Source organism: Musca vetustissima, unplaced genomic scaffold (genome assembly GCF_032173495.1).
Source record: "Musca vetustissima isolate MV318-11 ecotype Yass unplaced genomic scaffold, APGP_CSIRO_Mvet_v1 utg212159, whole genome shotgun sequence".
Taxonomy (NCBI): Eukaryota; Metazoa; Arthropoda; class Insecta; order Diptera; family Muscidae; genus Musca; species Musca vetustissima.
The window spans coordinates 46232-66221 of record NW_026885797.1 but is presented as its reverse complement, the minus strand read 5'-3'; the positions used below and the strand labels follow the sequence as shown (position 1 = coordinate 66221).

General features: G+C 34.0%; 1 protein-coding gene across 1 annotated transcript in view; it reads left to right on the top strand.

Annotated features, from left to right (window-relative positions):
- Window positions 1-4524: 4524 nt before the first annotated feature.
- LOC133333042 (ataxin-2 homolog) overlaps window positions 4525-19990 on the top strand; it is a gene marked incomplete at its 5' end in the record, with an annotated part of 30441 nt that continues 14975 nt past the window's right edge. The window contains 4 exons of the mRNA XM_061541377.1: window positions 4525-4597; window positions 8174-8341; window positions 8484-8682; window positions 14462-14904. Of these exons, the coding sequence (XP_061397361.1) occupies window positions 4525-4597; window positions 8174-8341; window positions 8484-8682; window positions 14462-14904 (883 nt within the window). The remainder of the gene's footprint in view (window positions 4598-8173; window positions 8342-8483; window positions 8683-14461; window positions 14905-19990) is intronic.

Sequence of the window (19990 nt, the reverse complement as noted above, 5' to 3'; positions counted from 1 at the left end):
AATTCTATAACTTGATTTTTAAATAAATTTAGTTTTTGTTTATACCTGATTTTTAATACTCCTGTCCTATTAATATAAGGAAAAAACGCTTTTGTCTTAAGTCTTTTTTTTAACTGAAGTATTCCTTAACATCGATATATTTCATAACCAATATCATAACAAAATCATAACATTTCTAATCACAAATAAAATATCTAAAATATTGCCAATATTTAAGAGGGTATAAAAATACAAAAATTTCATGCTTCTATAAAAAATGCTTAAGCTATAATGGAATATTTTTTGAGGTTATAAAGAAACCACAAAAATGTTGTTTCATTTTGGTAGTTATGTTTTTCATTCTTTCAACATAAAACAAAATGCATAATACATAGATACCGTAGATACAAAAAAATATATGTATACAGAAAAAAATGTAAAGGTGTATATAAAAGGCGTTGTAAATATATACCGTTGTATAGTTTACAAAAATAAACCGAAAAAATTGGTTGATATTTTGCTAATAAGCCAGCACTGCCAATGCTGTTGGCAGCAACAAGTGAAGTAAAGACAAAAACCAAAAAATGCAACAGCGTTAAAGGTAAATGGTGCCGTTGCTGTTGTTGTTGCAGTTACCGCCTTTTGGTGTTTCGCTGGCTTGATAATAGTTACTGTAACATTTAGCCACCATCATCATCATCATTACCAACATTGCAACAACAAAAGACGTTTTTTTTCTGAACGGCAACAACCATCAGTGGATGACCTTGCAACCGTTGCACTCGCATAATCCTCTGCACTCTGGCTAACTGTTGAGGTGCATTAAGTAGGCAACGATTGTTTTTTTTCATTTTTTGTTTTGTTGGTTAATTTTTGTTTTTGTGTGTTTTTATGAATTTTTGTTGTTGTTGCGATTATATTTTTGAGAGTGTTGTTGTTGTGTTTTGTACAAAAAGTTTTATACCATTTGCGGATTGTGAGCTAAACGAGCCTGGTGTATTAAATAATGATGCCATGGTGTGGTTTTTCAGCAGGTTTCTGCTTCGATGATGATGATGATCTTGTGAATTTTCAGTTTTTTTTTTTTAACTTTCAAAGTTGCGGTTTGTTTAGAGGGGCTTTTTTGACCAACAATTTTTAGAACTGGTAATGAGAAAAATGTTATTTTTGGTCGAATAAAAAGCATGATACATAATCTTGATGAAGTCAATTTGTATATACTCTATTGTAAGAAACCCCATAAAGTATATATTATATTTTTGAGAATAAAACTCTATGTCGATTTATCCATGCACATTAGTCTGTTGAAATCAGACTTATCAATAACGAAAAAATTATACGTTGAACAATAACCGTGGTACATTTGTACCCATCCAAAGATAGCTAGATAGTAATTCATTAAAAAATTGGACTATCGCGAGGTTCTTTGTTTTAAATTAGTCTATACGGATCTCATCTAGATGTAGGAACTCAAAAATATATATACATTAAAATAATAAGTATTTAAATCCATTCTTAAATGATAATCTATCTAAAATAATCCTAGTAAATTCGTTATAGCTTTCGAATGGGTTAAGCTTTTGTAGTTATAAGGGAAAACCAACGTAATTTCTGAATTCCACGAGTCGCCCTGATGGCCCCATGTTGTCTAGGGTCACAAAAATTTGCAGCGGGGTTGGGGAACACCTAAATAAGATCCCAATAAAAAACCAGTAAGGAAAGTAGTATAGTCGGACTGGCCCGACTATATGATACCCTTCACCACTTTGGGTATATTCGACACATGCATCCTAACAGACGACGCGTTTTTGTTATATATCTATATCTGAACCGATTTCAGGGAAAATTGCCAGAGACTAATATATATTACTTCGGTACGTTGTGTCAACCTATGGATCTTTTCACGAAGCTTAGCACCATCATTCTAGACTTAATTCAGTACGCTATGCCAAATTTCGTGCAAATCGAAAGATATATAGGGTCTTTGGTGCACCCAATTCCTTAAATCGGTTAAAAATATATATGAGAGCTATATCTAAATCTGATCCGATTTTCACGAAACTTTGCATACACCATTCTAGACTTAATTTTAGTAAGCTATACCAAAATTCGAGCAAATCAAAAGATTTCCAGGGACTTTAGTGGACTATTTACCTAAAATCGGGCGAAGCTATATATGGGAACTATATCTAAATCTGAACCGATTTTTACGAAACTTATCACACATCATTCTAGACTTAATTTAGTACGCTGTGCCAAATTTCGTACAAATCGAAAGATATATAGGGACTTTTTTACACAATTTACCTTAAATCGGACGAAGATATATATGGGAGCTATATCTAAATCTCAACCGATTTATACGAAATTTTGCACACATTGTTCTAGACCTTATTCATTACGCTGTGCCAAATTTCGTACAAATCGAAAGATATATAGGGTCTTTGGTACACCATTTACCTCACATCGAACGAAAATATATATGGGAGCTATATCTAAATCTGAACCGATCTTTCCCAATTTCAATAGGGTTCGTCCCTGGGCCAAACAAATGAGCTGTGCCAAATTTCATCCAATTCGAATCATAAAGGCGAGCTGTACTTTGTTTACAATTTAGCATGGACAGACGGATGGACGGACATGCATAAATCGACTCAGAAAGTGATTCTATGCATATTCTCAAAAGGAACCATGGGTCTATCTCGATTATTTTTACCTGTTACAAACATATGCACAAAGACATAATACCCTGTACCACAGTGTGGTGAAGGGTATAAATAGAGAAAAAAATTATTCGACTTTATTTTACCTCTTCTTGGAAATGCCAACATATGTAGCCATAGTTCCCAGATCTCAGCTAACTATTTTATAGTTCTGTCGATAATTTATCCTAGAAATGGTTTTCAAATTGTTTTCACTTTCATTCGTCTTTAAGTGACCAAGAATGTTGATTGTGGTCATAAAGACTTTTTTCTGCTTATAATAAATCTCCATATTATGTGCTACACATTGGAATCTTTATATATACAAAAAAATCTCTACAAATATTTTCAAATTTTTTTTATGTCACATCATAATACCATTAACCAAGACATTGAATACAAATCTACCGCAAATGAAGAAAAAAATAATGTTTATTTCTTATGCAATCAATATTTAAGTTTTATGTTAAAAATAAAAAAATTAACAAAATTTTAATGGCAAACAAATTAAAAACTCAAATGACAGACATTCTTATTTCACTACCACAACGACAACAACAAATGTGTTTTGCGGTAGACGAAGCAATTTGTGGCAAATGAATGAAGAAAAAAAATCATTTCACAGCTAAAGTCATAAAGTTTATGTGATTCACACGACACATCGTGTTTCTACAAAATAACAAAAAAAATTTTTTCAGGGGTTCTATTGTACCAATTCAGTTTAGTTGGAGTCCCTGGATCACGAAAATACCTTTGGTTTTTCTGGGTCACTTCGAAAATTAATTTTATAACGGTAAATATGGAGAAAAACGTAGTTTCATGGATTTTCCATTTGAAAATTGAATAACTTATTTACTTTATAACGGATTTATACTATTCTTTTTTTCTTTCGAAGAGTACAATTTTTCCTTTCAAACAAGATATATATTTGGTAAATCGGTTGAGGATTGGCTGAGTTACAGCGGTTGAAATGTGAAAAAATACGCATAAAATGACAAAATTTATTTTTCTTCGGACTGTACGATGAAATTATGATATCAAGCCATATAAGTTTTATTATATTACGGGGAAGAAAATTAAATTAGCTTTCGAAAATGATAAAAATCAAAAAAATCGGTTAAAAAATGAATGACTTTTACACATTTTTGTATTGGTTCTATGCATATTCTCTAAAGGAAATATGGGTCTGTATCGTTTCCTGTTACAAACCGTTATGTTTGCAACAGGCAAAGGGAAACGAGATAGACCCATATTTCCTTTAGAGAATATGCATAGAATCAATACAAAAATGTGTATAAGTCATTCATTTTTTAACCGATTTTTTTGATTTTTATCATTTTCGAAAGCTAATTTAATTTTCTTCCCCGTAATATAATAAAACTTATATGGCTTGATATCATAATTTCATCGTACAGTCCGAAGAAAAATAAATTTTGTCACTTTATGCGTATTTTTTCACATTTCAACCGCTGTAACTCAGCCAATCCTCAACCGATTTACCAAATATATATCTTGTTTGAAAGGAAAAATTGTACTCTTCGAAAGAAAAAAAGAATAGTATAAATCCGTTATAAAGTAAATAAGTTATTTAAGTTTCAAATGGAAAATCCATGAAACCGCGTTTTTCTCTATATTTACCGTTATAAAATTAATTTTCGAAGTGACCCAGAAAAACCAAAGGTATTTTCGTGGTCCAGGGACTTCAACTAAACAGAATTGGTACATTAGAACCCCTGAAAAATTTTCGTGTCGCACAGTGTTATTATTTGTTGTCTAGTTTCTCTTTAGAAACTCGATGTTAATAAGTTAATAATTATTTTATGTTGTTTTTTGTTACTTTCAGAATCGGTTTATGTGGCTTCGATAATCCAATGCGTGATCAGAAAACAGAAGAATTTAAAAAACACATTGGCCAGGTAAGTTATTGAAATAAAATATGGCATATAATAATTATGTGAAGTGAGATGGAGTCATGACAATCGACAGTATTTTGCAATTTGTATAAACAAAATCAACTTTTTATAGAAATATTTTTTAGAACAATTGTTTAAATCAAATAACTCCAGGATTTTGTTCTGCAAGGTCTAAAATTTAATTTTAAAATTTGCAGTGGTATGCAATTAGTAATATAGTGTGGTACCACAGTGTATAATAAGCCATTGTTAATTCGTATATTCTGCTGCAAAAATTAACCCACGTGTAGGGTATTAAGAACGAAACCCAAGCTAGTCTTAAATTCTTGATTTCACTTCCCACAAAAAAACCCAAAACTCAAATTAAACCTCATTAATAACTGCCAACATGCTAGATAAGCTTACCGAACAAACTAACAACACCCACACCACACCCTCCCCAACAACAAACATGTTTTGTCACACGTTCTTACTGATTCCGCTGGTCATTAGTTGACGCAAAAAAAAATTAAGTTTTAATTAAAAATAAATCATTTTTAGAGTGCGGTTTCTAGCATTGAAGCTGTCTAATACCATAAGCATGCGAATCAATCTCAATCATAATGTGACGCCATATCATATCAATCATGATCCATATTAACAATAAATTCTAACCGCTGGCGTCAATTTCAATTTCCTTTATATGGTGGTGGAGACTGGTCGATTGGAAAATTTAGAATATTTTTTTGTTGGTTAATGGCGTAACATAATTTTAGTTTTTTTTTAATATTTATTGAGGTTTTCACCATTTTTGGTGTATGGTTACTTTACATTTGTTTTCAAATAATTTGATAAATTACTTGATGATATTCAAGCCGATATTAAGGCCATAAAGTTCAAGGAAACAGTTATGTGCATATGTATGTTCTTCTGTTCTTTTTTATTTATTCCCAGACTGGGTATAATATGAGTTATGCCACAAAAAATGACCATCGAATCTGTTGTAATTAATAATATATAAATTGTTCATAAGAATATTAATCGTATAAAAATATATTTTGATGTGAGAAACAATTTTTTCTTATACCGTTTGCAGAATAGACCAAAAAAGATCAACCTACCTATTTCGACGCCTCCGAACCATAGTATGCTAAGTCGACTTAGCATGTTTTAAAGTTCTTTACGTTTTTAGATACTACGGTCCTTAATTTAAATTCATTGAAATTTTGGTAATCATCGACCAATCCAAACCAAAGTTATAAGCAAAAATGTACTTATCATGGCACGTACGATTAAAGAAATTTCCATACTTTGAAAGCTTCTACTGAAAAACTCACTTTTCAGACTTAGCATACTATGGTTCGGAGGCGTCGATTTGTTATTTTGGGTAGTGGTATGGTAGTAAATTTTCCTACTAAAAATTATAAATATAGGTCCATATTTTAGGGAAGCCCCCACATAACCTGTAACCCAAAGATCTATATTTTAAGAAAATGTCCCCTCTTGGTTTGCCAAATCTTTCTACTGAACATGATCAGTATTGGTTCATTTCTTAGGTTATTCCCCATAATACGCTTCATCCAAAAATTTCGTTATCTTTGGGGTTTTGGACATGTGATTTAACCAACTTGGGGCAGGCGTCTGCTGTGAAAGGTTAGGCCTTGAGTTAACCTACAAGCTGGATAGCAACTGCAGTGTTTTCCAAGCTGAAATCTTCGCGATCTGGAAGGCAGCGGAATTGATAAAAAGTCTGGATGCCGCTCTTTCTCTGGTCTTTTCACTTCGCTGTATCTCTTCTTGTGGTTAATCACAACGGACCTAATCGGTCTCAGAGTGTTGCAGTCACACATGTGACTGCACATCCAAACCTAACCTAACCTAACCAACTTGGCTGCAATTTTATATTTATTATTTTCAATAAGTAGAAAATCTCCCCACCAAAAATGATCAATATTGGACCCAGTTTCGGAAGGCATAAATATATACAGAAACTGATCAATATATGTTCACATTTTGAATGAGCCCCCCTTAGAACAGTAGCGATCCATTGTCAGTGTTTTAAATGTTTTAGCTTTCTTTCCCCATTGTAGTGGTTGCAATTTGATATTCCGATGTATTGGGGGTAAATCATACTTTTTTAATTTTTTCATCGAAGTGACTATAATTTGCTATATCGGATTATTGGTTAATTAAACACGCCTAGTTAGAAATTATGCAATATTGAATATCGTTTTTAAATAGTCCCATATAAATGAATCGCTTGTTATACCCTTCACCACTCTGTGGTACAGGGTGCATATGCTTGTAACAGGCAAAAGGAATCGAGATAGACACATGGTTCCTTTTCAGAATATACATAGAATCACTTTATGAGTCGAACAAGTACAGGTCGCATTTATGATCCGATTTGGATGAAATTTGGCACATATCACTTATTTCACCCAAGGACGAACCCTATAGAAATTGGGGAAAATCGGTTCAGATTTAGATATAGCTCCCATATATAGTTTCGTCCGATTTTATGTAAATGGTACACCAAACTCCCAATATTGGTCCGATTGGGACAAAATTTTGTACAGAGTAGTGAATTACATATATTCCAAGTTTTGTTGAAATCGGTTCAGATTTTGATATCGATCTCATATATAGTTTCGTCCGATTTTATGTTAATGGAGCACCAAAGTCCCTATATTTCCTTGGATTATGGAGAATATTTTTGTCCTTCATGCCATCCTTTTAAAACGACACCTAGCGGGAACATTTGGTACGAACTCGGAATAAGATAGATTTTAACCCTAAAATGAAATTTCATCTCTTTAAGATTTTCCAGTTTTTGGTCTATTCTGAGACTTATAGTAAAACTTTATGGCGATAATTTTTCTGGAATGTTTTGACCTGCTATGACCCGTTTTAAATGAGATTACAATCATTTCTGGTAATGGGGGCTGAAAAGACGCTTTCAAGGAGTAGACTGAAGGTTTACGTACTAGACAAAAATATTCCGCACATTTATATCTTTAATATTGTCGAAGACGCCATATAACTAAAATGCAAGGATTTCGAGAAATCTTAATCCGAATATTTTCAAATGTCTTAGAAGTGGGAAATATTGACATGTCTTTTGAGGTTACCTCCCGATGTAAACTTCCAAAATGTCAACACACGTGTCTTCTGTTTTTATCCCCTCTATAATAATTTTTTTGGATTTTCCCAATAATTAAAAACTTGAAATTTGTTGTACAGTGTAATCAGGGAAGACAACAGGATACAGATTATTTTACGGCCTGTATTTATAAGGCTCTGTACTGATGACATTAATGATCTGTTCTCTTCAAAATATAAATGGGAGGGGATTCCCTTCAAGGAAGCCCAGTATTTTTTCAGATTATTCAATAACTTCATATGGGTCAAAGGGGCTAATACTTTATTGTTAAAAATTCAGAATTTTTCATTACATGCCAACAGAAATGTATGTTCGGACTTAAATGCTAGGATATAATCGATAGCAAATATGGACTATAGCAAACTATGTCGATATATGTATTCATATATCTGAGATATTTTTTTACTAACTTTATTATCATTTTGTTTTCCTTACAGGGTGTCAAAATTAAAATGGACGATGCTGGCAATATCTTAATACGACGTTATGCCAAAAGTAATGTTTATATCAAAAGTACGGCTAGCAGTCCAAATGAGGAGACATCGATTGGAGCCGATATTTTGAAATTGCCCAATCAGGCATTGGAAAGTGAAAAAATAGTCAAAGTAAGTAGGCAAACCAAGATTCTCACACCAGATCCTTACAAAAGGCAGTCTTCCTTAGAAAATCCTTCAATAAAATTGTACTTCTGTCACCTGTCATTTTTGCATATTATTCATTCTTCTCCTTTTATTTTTTTCCTTGCAGTTGTTTGATATGAAAAAATTTCAATCAAATGTTAATCGTGAACTGAGACGAGCCTATCCCGATCGACGACGTTTGGAGACTCAATGTCTGTCAGCGGTGGCTTTTGTTAAGTCCGAAAGTGACATACTGGAATGCCCCATATGGGTACTGATTGTCAATGTCGTTGCAATGGATATGCTGAAAAGTAAATTGCCACCAGGTAAGTAGAATGCAACGAATCCAATCCACATACATACACACACGATGATGATGATAGGATAAGTCAGGTGAATTGTAACGAAAGATTTAGGAACGAAATATATTCTTTTATTTTTGTATTACCAATATTAGAATTCGTACTTCAAAAAGTCGTTTGTTTTACACAATCCAAACAAAAGTCAGATTCATAGATATATATGTATGTGTGTCGAAAAACATACATAAACATTAGCATCACCGACACTTAAAGATGTAATGTAGGTTTTGCATTCTCAATAACAACAATGGGAAAACAAGTACAAGGTTGAAATTTTAGCTGGCGATCAGACAAATGACCGACCGACCAAACGACCGGGCTGAACGGGTGGGCAGTTACAAAGATGGATGGATGGACAAAGATGGAGCGTGTTGTATGGTTGCATATACATATGTTCCATAATACGGACAGACATAACAGTTTCAATCTGAATGCAATGTTATAATGTTTGCATTTTGCCATTTGTTTTGTTTGAGAAGATGCCATCAATTGGGCAAATACAAAGAAACAAACACACACACACAATGAATGTACACAAAATGTAAAAATGCAGTCTATGAAAATTCTATTGTATCGTTTGCCGGTGTGATTAATTGGTTAAATTGATTAGTTTTAGTATAAAAGTTAAGGTTACGTTGGCCTGACTCATATATTTGTTTATCGCTGTTTCTAGGCCTTTGTCGGTCAACCAGCCATTGGGCCATAAAATTAGATTTCTATTGTAAGGTGAATAGAATGCCAATAACAATAGATGTTCATAGCTTTGCGGGGGTAATAAATAAATTTAAAAAAAAAATGAGAAAAACTGTAAAGATTTTTAAGGATTTGATTTGGAGAAAAAATATTCTTAAATGTAAAAGTATTCAAATTGAAGTAGAAAACATTACAAGAGAGAATTACATTATTGGATAGCTTTCGATAATAAAAATTAATTGTTTTTAAAAAATAAATCATAAAGAAAATTTTTTTATTGAAAAAAAAATTCATAATAAATAAGAAGTAAATATAATGACTTACATTCACCAACCTTCCTTCCAAAAATGTGAATTTGGAGAAATTTTAAATTTCATAGCATACTTTTAGGCGTTAAGTTTATTTAAAATTAATCCACCTAAAGGGCTAAGCAGAATGCTCGCGTTGAGCCATCCGTCGCGTTATATGTTATCGAAAAAACAACAACCACAAGGAAACGATAACACATATGCTCGAAGTTGATGTGCGCTGCGCTTCGGAGTTAAATATATTTTAACTTTTTGCGTTCGTTAATGCGATAACAAAAAACGCTCAACACGAACATTCTGCTTAAGCCTTAAGATTTATGTCCGTAATATTAGGTTGGGGAAAAAGAAATCCATTATGATAATGTCGATAAAATCGAAAAATTATCGAAGTAGACTGGCATGTTAGCAGTCGTAACATCGCCTAGGAGCTACAAATCGATCATAAAACTGTTTTAAACCATTTACACAAAGCTGGATTCAAAAAGAAGATCGATGTTTGGGTGCCACACCAATTAACAGAAAAAATCGGATAGATCGAATTTCCATCTGCGAAGCCTTGTCCAAACGGAATGAGGTAGACCAATTTCTTAAACGGATGGTGGCTGGAGATGAGAAATGGATCACATACGATAACCCTGTGCGAAAATGATCGTGATCAAAAAGCGGTGAAACACCTCAAACGTTGGCCAAACAAGGACTAATGGCCTGGAAGGTTCTGCTATACATTTGGTGGCACTGGAAGGGGATTATTTATTATGAGTAGCTTCCATATGGCCAAATGCTAAATTCAACAACTGGACCTTTTGAAGATAACAATTTACTAGAATTGGCCAACAGGAGAGGTGTCGTATTCCACCAGGACAATGCTAGGCCACACTCATCTACAGTGACTCGCCATAAACTTTGGGAGCTTGGTTGGGAAGTTTTAATGCATCCGCCATCCAGTGATGACTTAGTACCAAGGGATTATCATATTTTTCTTGCATTGCAAAACTTCTTTAATGATAAATAAAAATTGGTATCTATTGTATCTATCTATGGTATCTAGATTGTAAAAATCGACTTCTAGAGTTTTGTGCAAATAGGAAGCAGGACTTCTATGAGAGTGGCATTATAAAGTTACCTTTAAAATGGCAACAAATCATACAACAAAACGATGCTATATTTCATATAAATATAATGGATTTCTTTTTCCCCAACTCCAGAAACTTCGGGACAGATATGCCAAATTACAACGCTATCGGTTGAAAAATGCGACTAAAAAATACCAAATACCGGAAATTGGACGAGATGCCCGCATGTCATAACATGGACTTATTTTGATAATTTCTGCATAGATGTATGCCAGCCTCCAAAGCCTCAAAATTTCAAATTTTTCTTTTGGAAAGCGAGACAAAATCCTCAAAACACCGAAAATTAAGTGGAAACTTTATACGGGGCTTTGTAAAATATGGCCTCAGCCTCCGCATATAACCCTCAAAATACCCAAAGTTAGACTGGCTCTCATACGTATATCTATACTAAAACGTAGTCCAATATACCACATTTGCAATTCCTGGGATTAAAAGCAATGTCAGTACAAAATTGCTAAGTTCAATCTTTAACATTGCGATCTTTAGCAGAAATACGGAGATGGCTAAATCGACTTTAGACTTGTATTCAGATCATACTTTATCAAGATTGTACACATATTTTTTGAGGTCTTCGACGATTATTTCGATTATTGCAAATGACAAATTTATGGTGGAGTGTATTATGGTGTGTTATATTGAATTGGTTTTCAAAAAAAAAAAAAAATTATTTATATTTAATATGAACCTTGAACTTCTCATTAAAATTTCAACTGATAATCTCAACAACTGTTGAAGCTATAGACGATTTATTGTGTCAGTATCAAGCGACGACGAGAGAGTTTAGAATTTTTCTCGAAACAGCGTTTTTACGATTGCCGGGCACGATAACTCAAAAACTATTAATCCAATCGGTTCCAAATTGTAGCACGATGTTCTGGACCTACATAGCTATCGTATAAACTAGGATAAATCCAATCGATGAAGATCTTCCCTACTTCCAACTTGGTTCTACACAAAAATATCGCTCATAAGATTTTAGATTGGATACTCAACGACAAAAAATGTATATTCTTGCTCAGGAAACCTCATATCTCCGTACACATATAAATGGAAGATTATGAAGAACTGTCGGATTCGCCTGAAATATTTACCATAAGTAGATATTATTATGCCAAATGATATGTATATAGGGTGTCATCACCATAAGACTATGAGCTCCATTTTGTCGTACAGTGTAAATAGACATTTATTCCCAATATGTATTGCATTTAATAGGTCTCCGATTGGATATAGATGTCCTAGACATAAATTGATCTGTACAAGAATCTGTTCTGGACTTACATAGCTATCGTATAACCTAGGATCAATCCAATCGATGAAGATCTTCCCTACTTCCAACTTGGTTCTACACAAAAATATCCCTCATAAGATTTTAGATTGGATCCTCAAGGACAAAAAATGTATATTCTTGATCAGGAAACCTTATATTTCCGTACACATATAAATTGAAGATTATGAAGAACTGTCGGAATCGCCTGAAATATTTACCATAAGTAGATATAATTATGCCAAATGATATGTATATAGGGTGTCATCACCATAAGACTATTAGCTCCATTTTGGCGTACAGTGTAAATAGGCATTTATTCCCAATATGTATTGCATTTAATATGTCCCCGTTTGGATATAGATGTCCTAGACATAAATTGATCTGTACAAGAATCTTATTTTTTGAAATCAAATATTACACGTAAAAAAATATTTCAAAAATTAAAAATTGTCAAATAAACACACAACTAAAACCAGTGAGCTGAGCAGTATAGTGGGAAGGGCCGGCCATATGATATCCTACGCAAATTTCCAATTCAAAATTTGTTATTTTACACACAAAAAACTTGGTTTATTAAATCCGCTAATATAGTCCGATAATTTTCCAAACAGCCACGCAATGCCTTAATTGTGACCTAAGAAGGCAAAAATATTTTTTTCGGTCCATTTCATACCCTAAATATTATTTGACCACCATCGAAAACTGTAGGCGTCGTCTTTGACCATAACCGGAACTTCAATGTTACGCCCTCTAATGTGGTAGTTGCAATACTAAATAACATCAGAAATGGCAGTCCCCTGTAAATACTTTCGTATAACTTCCACATCCGAAGTGCATACAACAATATAAAGAGTATCAATTTTAAGGTCAAACATTCCTCTTAGATATACTGTCAACTTCATCTGTCTATGTCCTACAGGAGTAAATATATCCTCTATAGAACGCAAGTTTTCTAATTATTCACACAAAAGTCTTGGTCCAATTGACCCATTATGTATTGACCGATCATCTTGAAAACAGTCATGCTTACACATTGGACAAATCTCCTTCTCCGTGTATAACTTATTCATATTCGGGTGGTAATTGTAACCTCTAGAACAGGGTCGGGCAGAGCATAAAAAAAATTGTTCTCACGCATTTGTCTTTGTGTGTGTGCCAATGGTTTTTCAATTGGTTCAGTTAAATGTGTGTAAGAGAATAGTGATATTTACTCTCGCGAGAGTGCAATTACCACCATCCAAACACAACAAATGAAAGTCGAACCTACCTGCAAAATTTCGTGTAGATAGGTCCATAATTGTGGCTTGCTCAAATCGTAACGAACAAACTGATGAACACATGTCTACATCGACTCAACTAGTTGAGATTAGTATACCGATCGTCAAGGTTTACTAAAAATTGGATCTAGGATCAATATTTCGCGGAACTATGAAGTCTTGTGTCCACACAAATCTACAATACTCTTACAACATAGTTATGTAGGGTATAATTATTCGTTAAAATCAAAGCATAATTTTAGGAGGCTCAATTTTCAAATTCTTAATTCTAATAATACAAACCAGTAGACACTAGTTAATAAAGTGATTGATAACTCCTTTAAACACCTAGGGGTGTTTCCCCAAACATAAGTTATTATATCCAAAATTATCTACAATTATTTTCCAATAAATTTGAAATATTTAAAAGTTTCAAAAAAGAGGAATTTATTAGACGACAATCCTCCAAATCACAAAATTTCAATACTTCATCTTCAAAGATTCAATCTTTGCCAGAGCGGCGGAGTGGTCTATACGCAAAAAACAATCAAGACTTGGAGCTAGATGCCACAAATAATACCTGCAACGAACCCAGCTTTCATTTTCAAATGTCATTTTGCGTTTGAACATGAATTGTAACATTTTGCAATTGTTGTTGGTCTTTGAATTCCGGCCGCCAATTGTTGTGTCAATAATCGCAAAGGGCCATAAAGAAGTGAAAAATTTGCATTTAAAGCTTAGGCCGCAATCATATTTCAATGAATAATTGAAAGCGAATGCAACAACAACACAACTAAATGCGAAGTAGTCAAAAGGCCATAAGAGCAGGCCGTAGTTGTTGTATTTTTTTGAACTAGAAACCTTTGAAGACATTTTGGTCTTTGAACAGCAATAAAACATTGAAATGGAGTAACGTGGCTTAGGAGTAACGCAATTTTTGTAATGCTTGGTCAAAGTCATATCGGCGGAATACGCATGACAATCACAAAAAATTGTAATTGATTTATTTTTTTTTTCTTCTACTTCAGCTGCTGTTTTGGTTTTTAAGTAAAGCTGTTTTCTCTTTGTTTTTTTCTCTTACAGTTCAACGACCCTTGGTTGATATTAAAAATCGTCCTAGAATACCCATACCCGATGAGGATCCTTACAGTGTTGCTGGCAATGGCAGTGGCGGCAGTTCGGGTAGCTCTGGTTTCGGTGCTAGTGGCATGGGTAGCATGATGTCCGGTCATAATGGCCAACTGCAAATGCACCAACGTGAACAACTACAACAGCAGCAGCAACAACAACAATCGCAATCACAATCTATGACAAACGGCAATGGTGGCGGCGTCAGTGGCAATGGAAATCTTCTGTTGAATAATGGCAGTGTTATGGCAGGCGGCCTCAATGGTCATGGCCCGGCCACTCGAGAACAATTGCTGTTGCAACAACAAACACAACAAATGGCACTTAAGCGTAGTGAAAAACCGCCAAAATTGCCACCAAGAGATAGTATATACGGGACAACACATGATATACCGAAGGTGAGTTCAATTGGAATTTATATTAAATTGTATCTACAATGAAATAAATCGAACAACAATTTGAAGTGCGGGGTTCAGAAGAAAATTGTCCTCAAAATAAAAAAATACTCAAAATTAATAAGTTCTTGAAAGGATCTCTTATCAAAATTAATCATATATCTCTTATAAAAATGATAAACCGAAAAAGAGATGAGATTCATAAATATTGAAAATTGTTACCATTTGTGATGGAGGTACCATAAGGAGAGGACAAATGGGTCCTATCTTAAAGTTGATCCGATCTTTGAAGTTGGTAAAGATATTAGATTGCGGAAAGTTTAATTCAAATCGGATAGTTCGTTCGCATGATATTATATTATATTGGGGAAAAAGAAATCCATTATTTTTATATGTCCGATTTGGGCCAAATATGCACCGTTGTGTTATATGATTTGTTGTCATTTTAAAGGTAACTTCATAAAGCCTCGCTCATAGAAGTCCTGCGCTCTATTTGCCAAAAAAAACTCTAGTAGTCAATTTCCACAATCCTCCCTAGATACCAACCAATTTTTTATCATTAAAGAAATTTTGCAATGCAAGAAAAAGATGAAGTTTTTAGCGAGTCACTGTAGATGAGTGTGTGGCCTAGCGTTGTCTTGGTGGAACACTACATCTCTGCTCGTGGCCAATTCTGGCCGTTTCTGGTCAATAGCTACCTTCAATCGGTCCAGTTGTTGACAGTAGAAATCAGAATTTAGCGTTGGTCCATATGGAAACAACTCATAATAAATAATCCCCTTCCAGTCCTACCAAATGCATAGCAGAACCTTCCTGGCCGTATGTGATCCATTTCTCATCTCCAGTCATTATCCGTTCAAGAAATGGGCCTATCTCATTCCGTTTGGCCAAGGCTTCGCAGATCGATCCTTCCTATTTTTTCTGTTAATATCGAGGTTCTTTTTGAATCCAGTTTTGTGTAAATGGTTTAAAACAATTTTATGGTTGATTTTTAGCTGCTGGACGATGTTACGACTGCTAACATGTCGGTCAACTTCAGTATTATCAGTACAGTCATTAGCCGAAAAAATAATGGATTTCTTTTTCCCCAACCTAATAAAATTAATTTTTTGCACAATTTTGACCGTATTGTGTGGGAGGTATCGGAAGCAGTGGGCAGATATTCCTCATCTTCGAAGTTGACTAAGGTTTGGATTTTTAGATGAAATCGTTTAAACATTTCGCAACTTATGGTGCGCTCGGCTAGCTGTCCAGACAGCCGGATATTTATTAATAGACTCCAAAATTATGTGAAACGGATTTGGTCCAAAGAATCGTGGGGTCAAAAAACAATATTTCGATAGGCACATTTTCCCGTATTAAAATTGTGAGGGTATCTACATCTTATCTTAACCATAAAGCTGAGGGTATACAAATTTCCCCATAAAATTATCAATGTTTCCGGGTAGTCCCTATTTAGCTGTACTTCCTAATATTCGATACTTTGAAGATTTTGTTTACAATTTTTTTTATTTTGGGTTCTCACTAGATATAAATCTTCCTATTAAAATTGTCAATAATGGTCGACATTTTGCGGAATATTGGACCAATACCAAATATTGGACCTGGTTGCCTGGTAGCCCCTTATTTGGTATTTTCAGCAGTTTAGGCAAGATTTTCAACAGAACTGACACTAATCTGATGTTGCAGATTCTCATGGGGTCTCAAATTTCCCTACCAAAAATTATCAATATTGGTTTACGTTTTGGTATAGCTCCCATATAACGATAGCAACCCAATTTCGGTACTTTGACCATAGACCATAGCAGCATTTTCCCACCGATGTGGCTGTAATTTGTTATAAAGAGTTTTTGAAGGCTGCATTATAATTTTTTTTTAATGTTTTTGCCACATGTTTTCCTTGTGATGGCTGTAATTTGGCATTCCGGAATATTGGAGGGCAAAACACTTTTCTGTGGGAAATTGTCAATATAGGTTCAAGTTCTAATATAGATACTGAAGGCTAATTTTTCAATAAAACTTAATATTTTAAAAAAGTCCCCATACAAATGTCCTGTTAAATTTTCGTACGACGAATCTCCTACCTTAGGTTTACAATCTGAGTGTCCATAATTTGAAAAATGTTTTAAGTGTATGAACAAACTACCACCACATAGTTCAATAACATAGACCCCATATAAAGGTCCATATAAAGGATTGGTGAAGTTCGGTTCGTGCGAACTTAACTACGTATTTACTTGTTTTTTTAATTTTACCTAATCTGAGCCCTGATTTATTTAAAGTCATTTTTAGGGGTTTTTTATACCCTACACAACTATTTTGTCAGGGTATTATAGCTTTGTGCAGCCCCAAAAGTTTGTAACGCCGCGAAATATTGGTCCTAGACCCACCTTTAAGTATACCGATCGTCATATCTCGACTAGCTGAGTCGATCTAGACATGTGTGTCCGTCCGTCCCTCCATCTGTCCGTCTGTCCATTATAATTTGTAAACACGATACAGGCCACAGTTATGGACCAATCTTCACCAAATTTTGTATGTAGGATGGGTTCTGGCCAATGAAGACCCCTATTGTTTTTGGGAAAGATCGGTTACTATTTAGGGGATGAAATGGACCAAATACTAAATTTTTGTCGGTTTTTCTGGTCGCTCCAGAGGCCGCAATAATGGCCCGAACATCGTGAAATTTTGGCTGGAAAGGGGATCGGGCCAAAGAATAAGCATGCCTGTTTTTATAATGGTCGGTCAATATTTAGCGGGTCAAATGGACCCTGACATTTGTGTGAAAAATGACAAAATTTGTATTCTATAGCGTATATATTTACCCCTGAAGGACATAGACCCGAGAAGGTGATATTATATCCAAGAGGAGTGGTTGACCTTTAAACTAATACCAATTATATTGTTGTATGTGCTCGGATGTGGATGTTACACCTAAATATTTAAAGTTATCTCCGTATTCGTATATTATTTAGTAACCCATTATCACTCTAGAGAGCGGAACTATAGCGCTGATCGCTTTGAAATGTTCCATGAGGTTCCAGCTATGGTCAAGGACAACGCCTATAATTTTCAGTGATGATCAGATAATAATTTTCGAATGAAGTGGACCGATAACTTAATTTTTTGTGTTATTTTCGAGTCGATCTATAGACCACAACTGAAAGCCGAACATCACAACACAACCCACGGTGAAAGGAATCTGGACAATAGCTGTACTGAATACTCGTAATATTCGGAAGATATGTCAGTGTAAGGAAGAGGTGCTGTTTACCTCTAATCGGGCAAGAGGATGCAAATATCACGAAATATTGCCCAGGCTCGGAATAAACATCCACAGAAAGTTCCATTTCCGTGGTAGTTGTGTACGGTATCGTCGGCACCGTTCGACTATACAGCTCCGCTCACTGGTTTAGTGTTCTGGAAGAGTATTTTTAACCCAGAAATGTAAACTCTATGTTATAGTGTGGCCTATAAATGTTTGTTCTAGTAACATTTTCAAACAGATTTAGCTGTAATCTGATCCTTCAATAATGTGGTCAAAATTTCCAATAAATCTTCGCATACCAATTTATTTTAGAAGTTTAAGTATTTTCTAATTATAATTTTTTTAATAGATCACATGATACCAACAGAATATTTTATAAATTCCTATTACGTCATAACTCCCCCACTCTCTCTATATATTTATTTTTTTATATATATAATACCCCCATGATATAGTGTCCAATAAAAAAAACTTGTACATACATCTGTGTACCTATATCGGTTTTATCTTAACAAAGACATAATAACAAAATGTCATATGTTGTTCGCATTGTTGTCACATTGGCTACTGGCAGCATCACAATGCTGCAATATTTTGCACCAGCAAACAAAAGACTTAAGCAACAAGCACTGGAGTTATGCACACACACACACACACACACAAAAATGCCATAAAAAATATTTTTTTCTTGTTCAATTGATTTGTGTTGTGGTTTCTGTTTTGCTTTTTATTCTTGGTTACCTTGCTTGGCTTTGGTATTTAACCATTACGAAGGCAAAGGCAGGCGGTGGTTTTCAGGTGGGGCTTTGGCTGGGCTTGCTTGAAATCGTAACAAAATTTATTACACTTTTTTTTTTGCTTGGCTCAACTTCTTGTTGTAATAATAACAACATTCACGAGTTTGCTGGCATGGATGTATGTATGTCAGTGTTGTTTGCAACAACAACAACAATGGTAGCTATTGAAACAAACTCGACCAAGAAAAATAAAAGAATTCTGCATTCTTTGCATATTAATTACACGCGATTTAACATTACATGTTATGATTTCGTTCTTTATTTCTGAAATCTATTATTTGGTGTATACGTGTTAAACTATTTGTAAATACCTGCCATCTCTGAGTACCCCTATTGCTAACTCTCTCGACCCGTTCAAAGTACCTTGAGATTTATGGGTAAACACCCCTATATTAAAACAGAAAAACAAAAACAATTAAACTAATTGAAGTTGCTTTTGTATTTTGTGTTTTAATTGCAGTATTGAAATAGTTTGTTATATAGCTTCGTTTGTTATTAACACTTGCTTAGTTGCCGTTTCTGTATGTCAATTATGGAATATTGATATGTTATTTCAATTAATATGGTATTACTAGTTTTGATGTTTAGTTTTTTCTTTTCAAGATTCAGTTAAGTTTTTGTTTATTGTTTTATTTATATATTTCCATTATAAAACAGGTGTATTTTAATGTTTGTTTTTTAATACATTTGGTATTGTTGAATAAAGTTTCAACCGTTATTTTTAAAGACTTATTATGCAAGGTTATCAATTTTGTGGTTTCGAACGTACACGAAAATAAAACTCATATAAAATATACATTTTTGTTCATGATATATATTAGGTTGGGCAAAAAGAAATCCATTATTTTTTCGCCAGATGGCTGTACTGATAGATTTCTCGTAAAGTATCGATCAAACAATTTCCAATTTATGCTCCATGGAAGGATGACATATTGGAGTAAAAAAAAAATTATTTTGCTGTTTTTTGTTTGGTGCATTCAGTTGTGAGTTGCCGGGTGTTAAAAATAGACGTGAACAAAGAGAA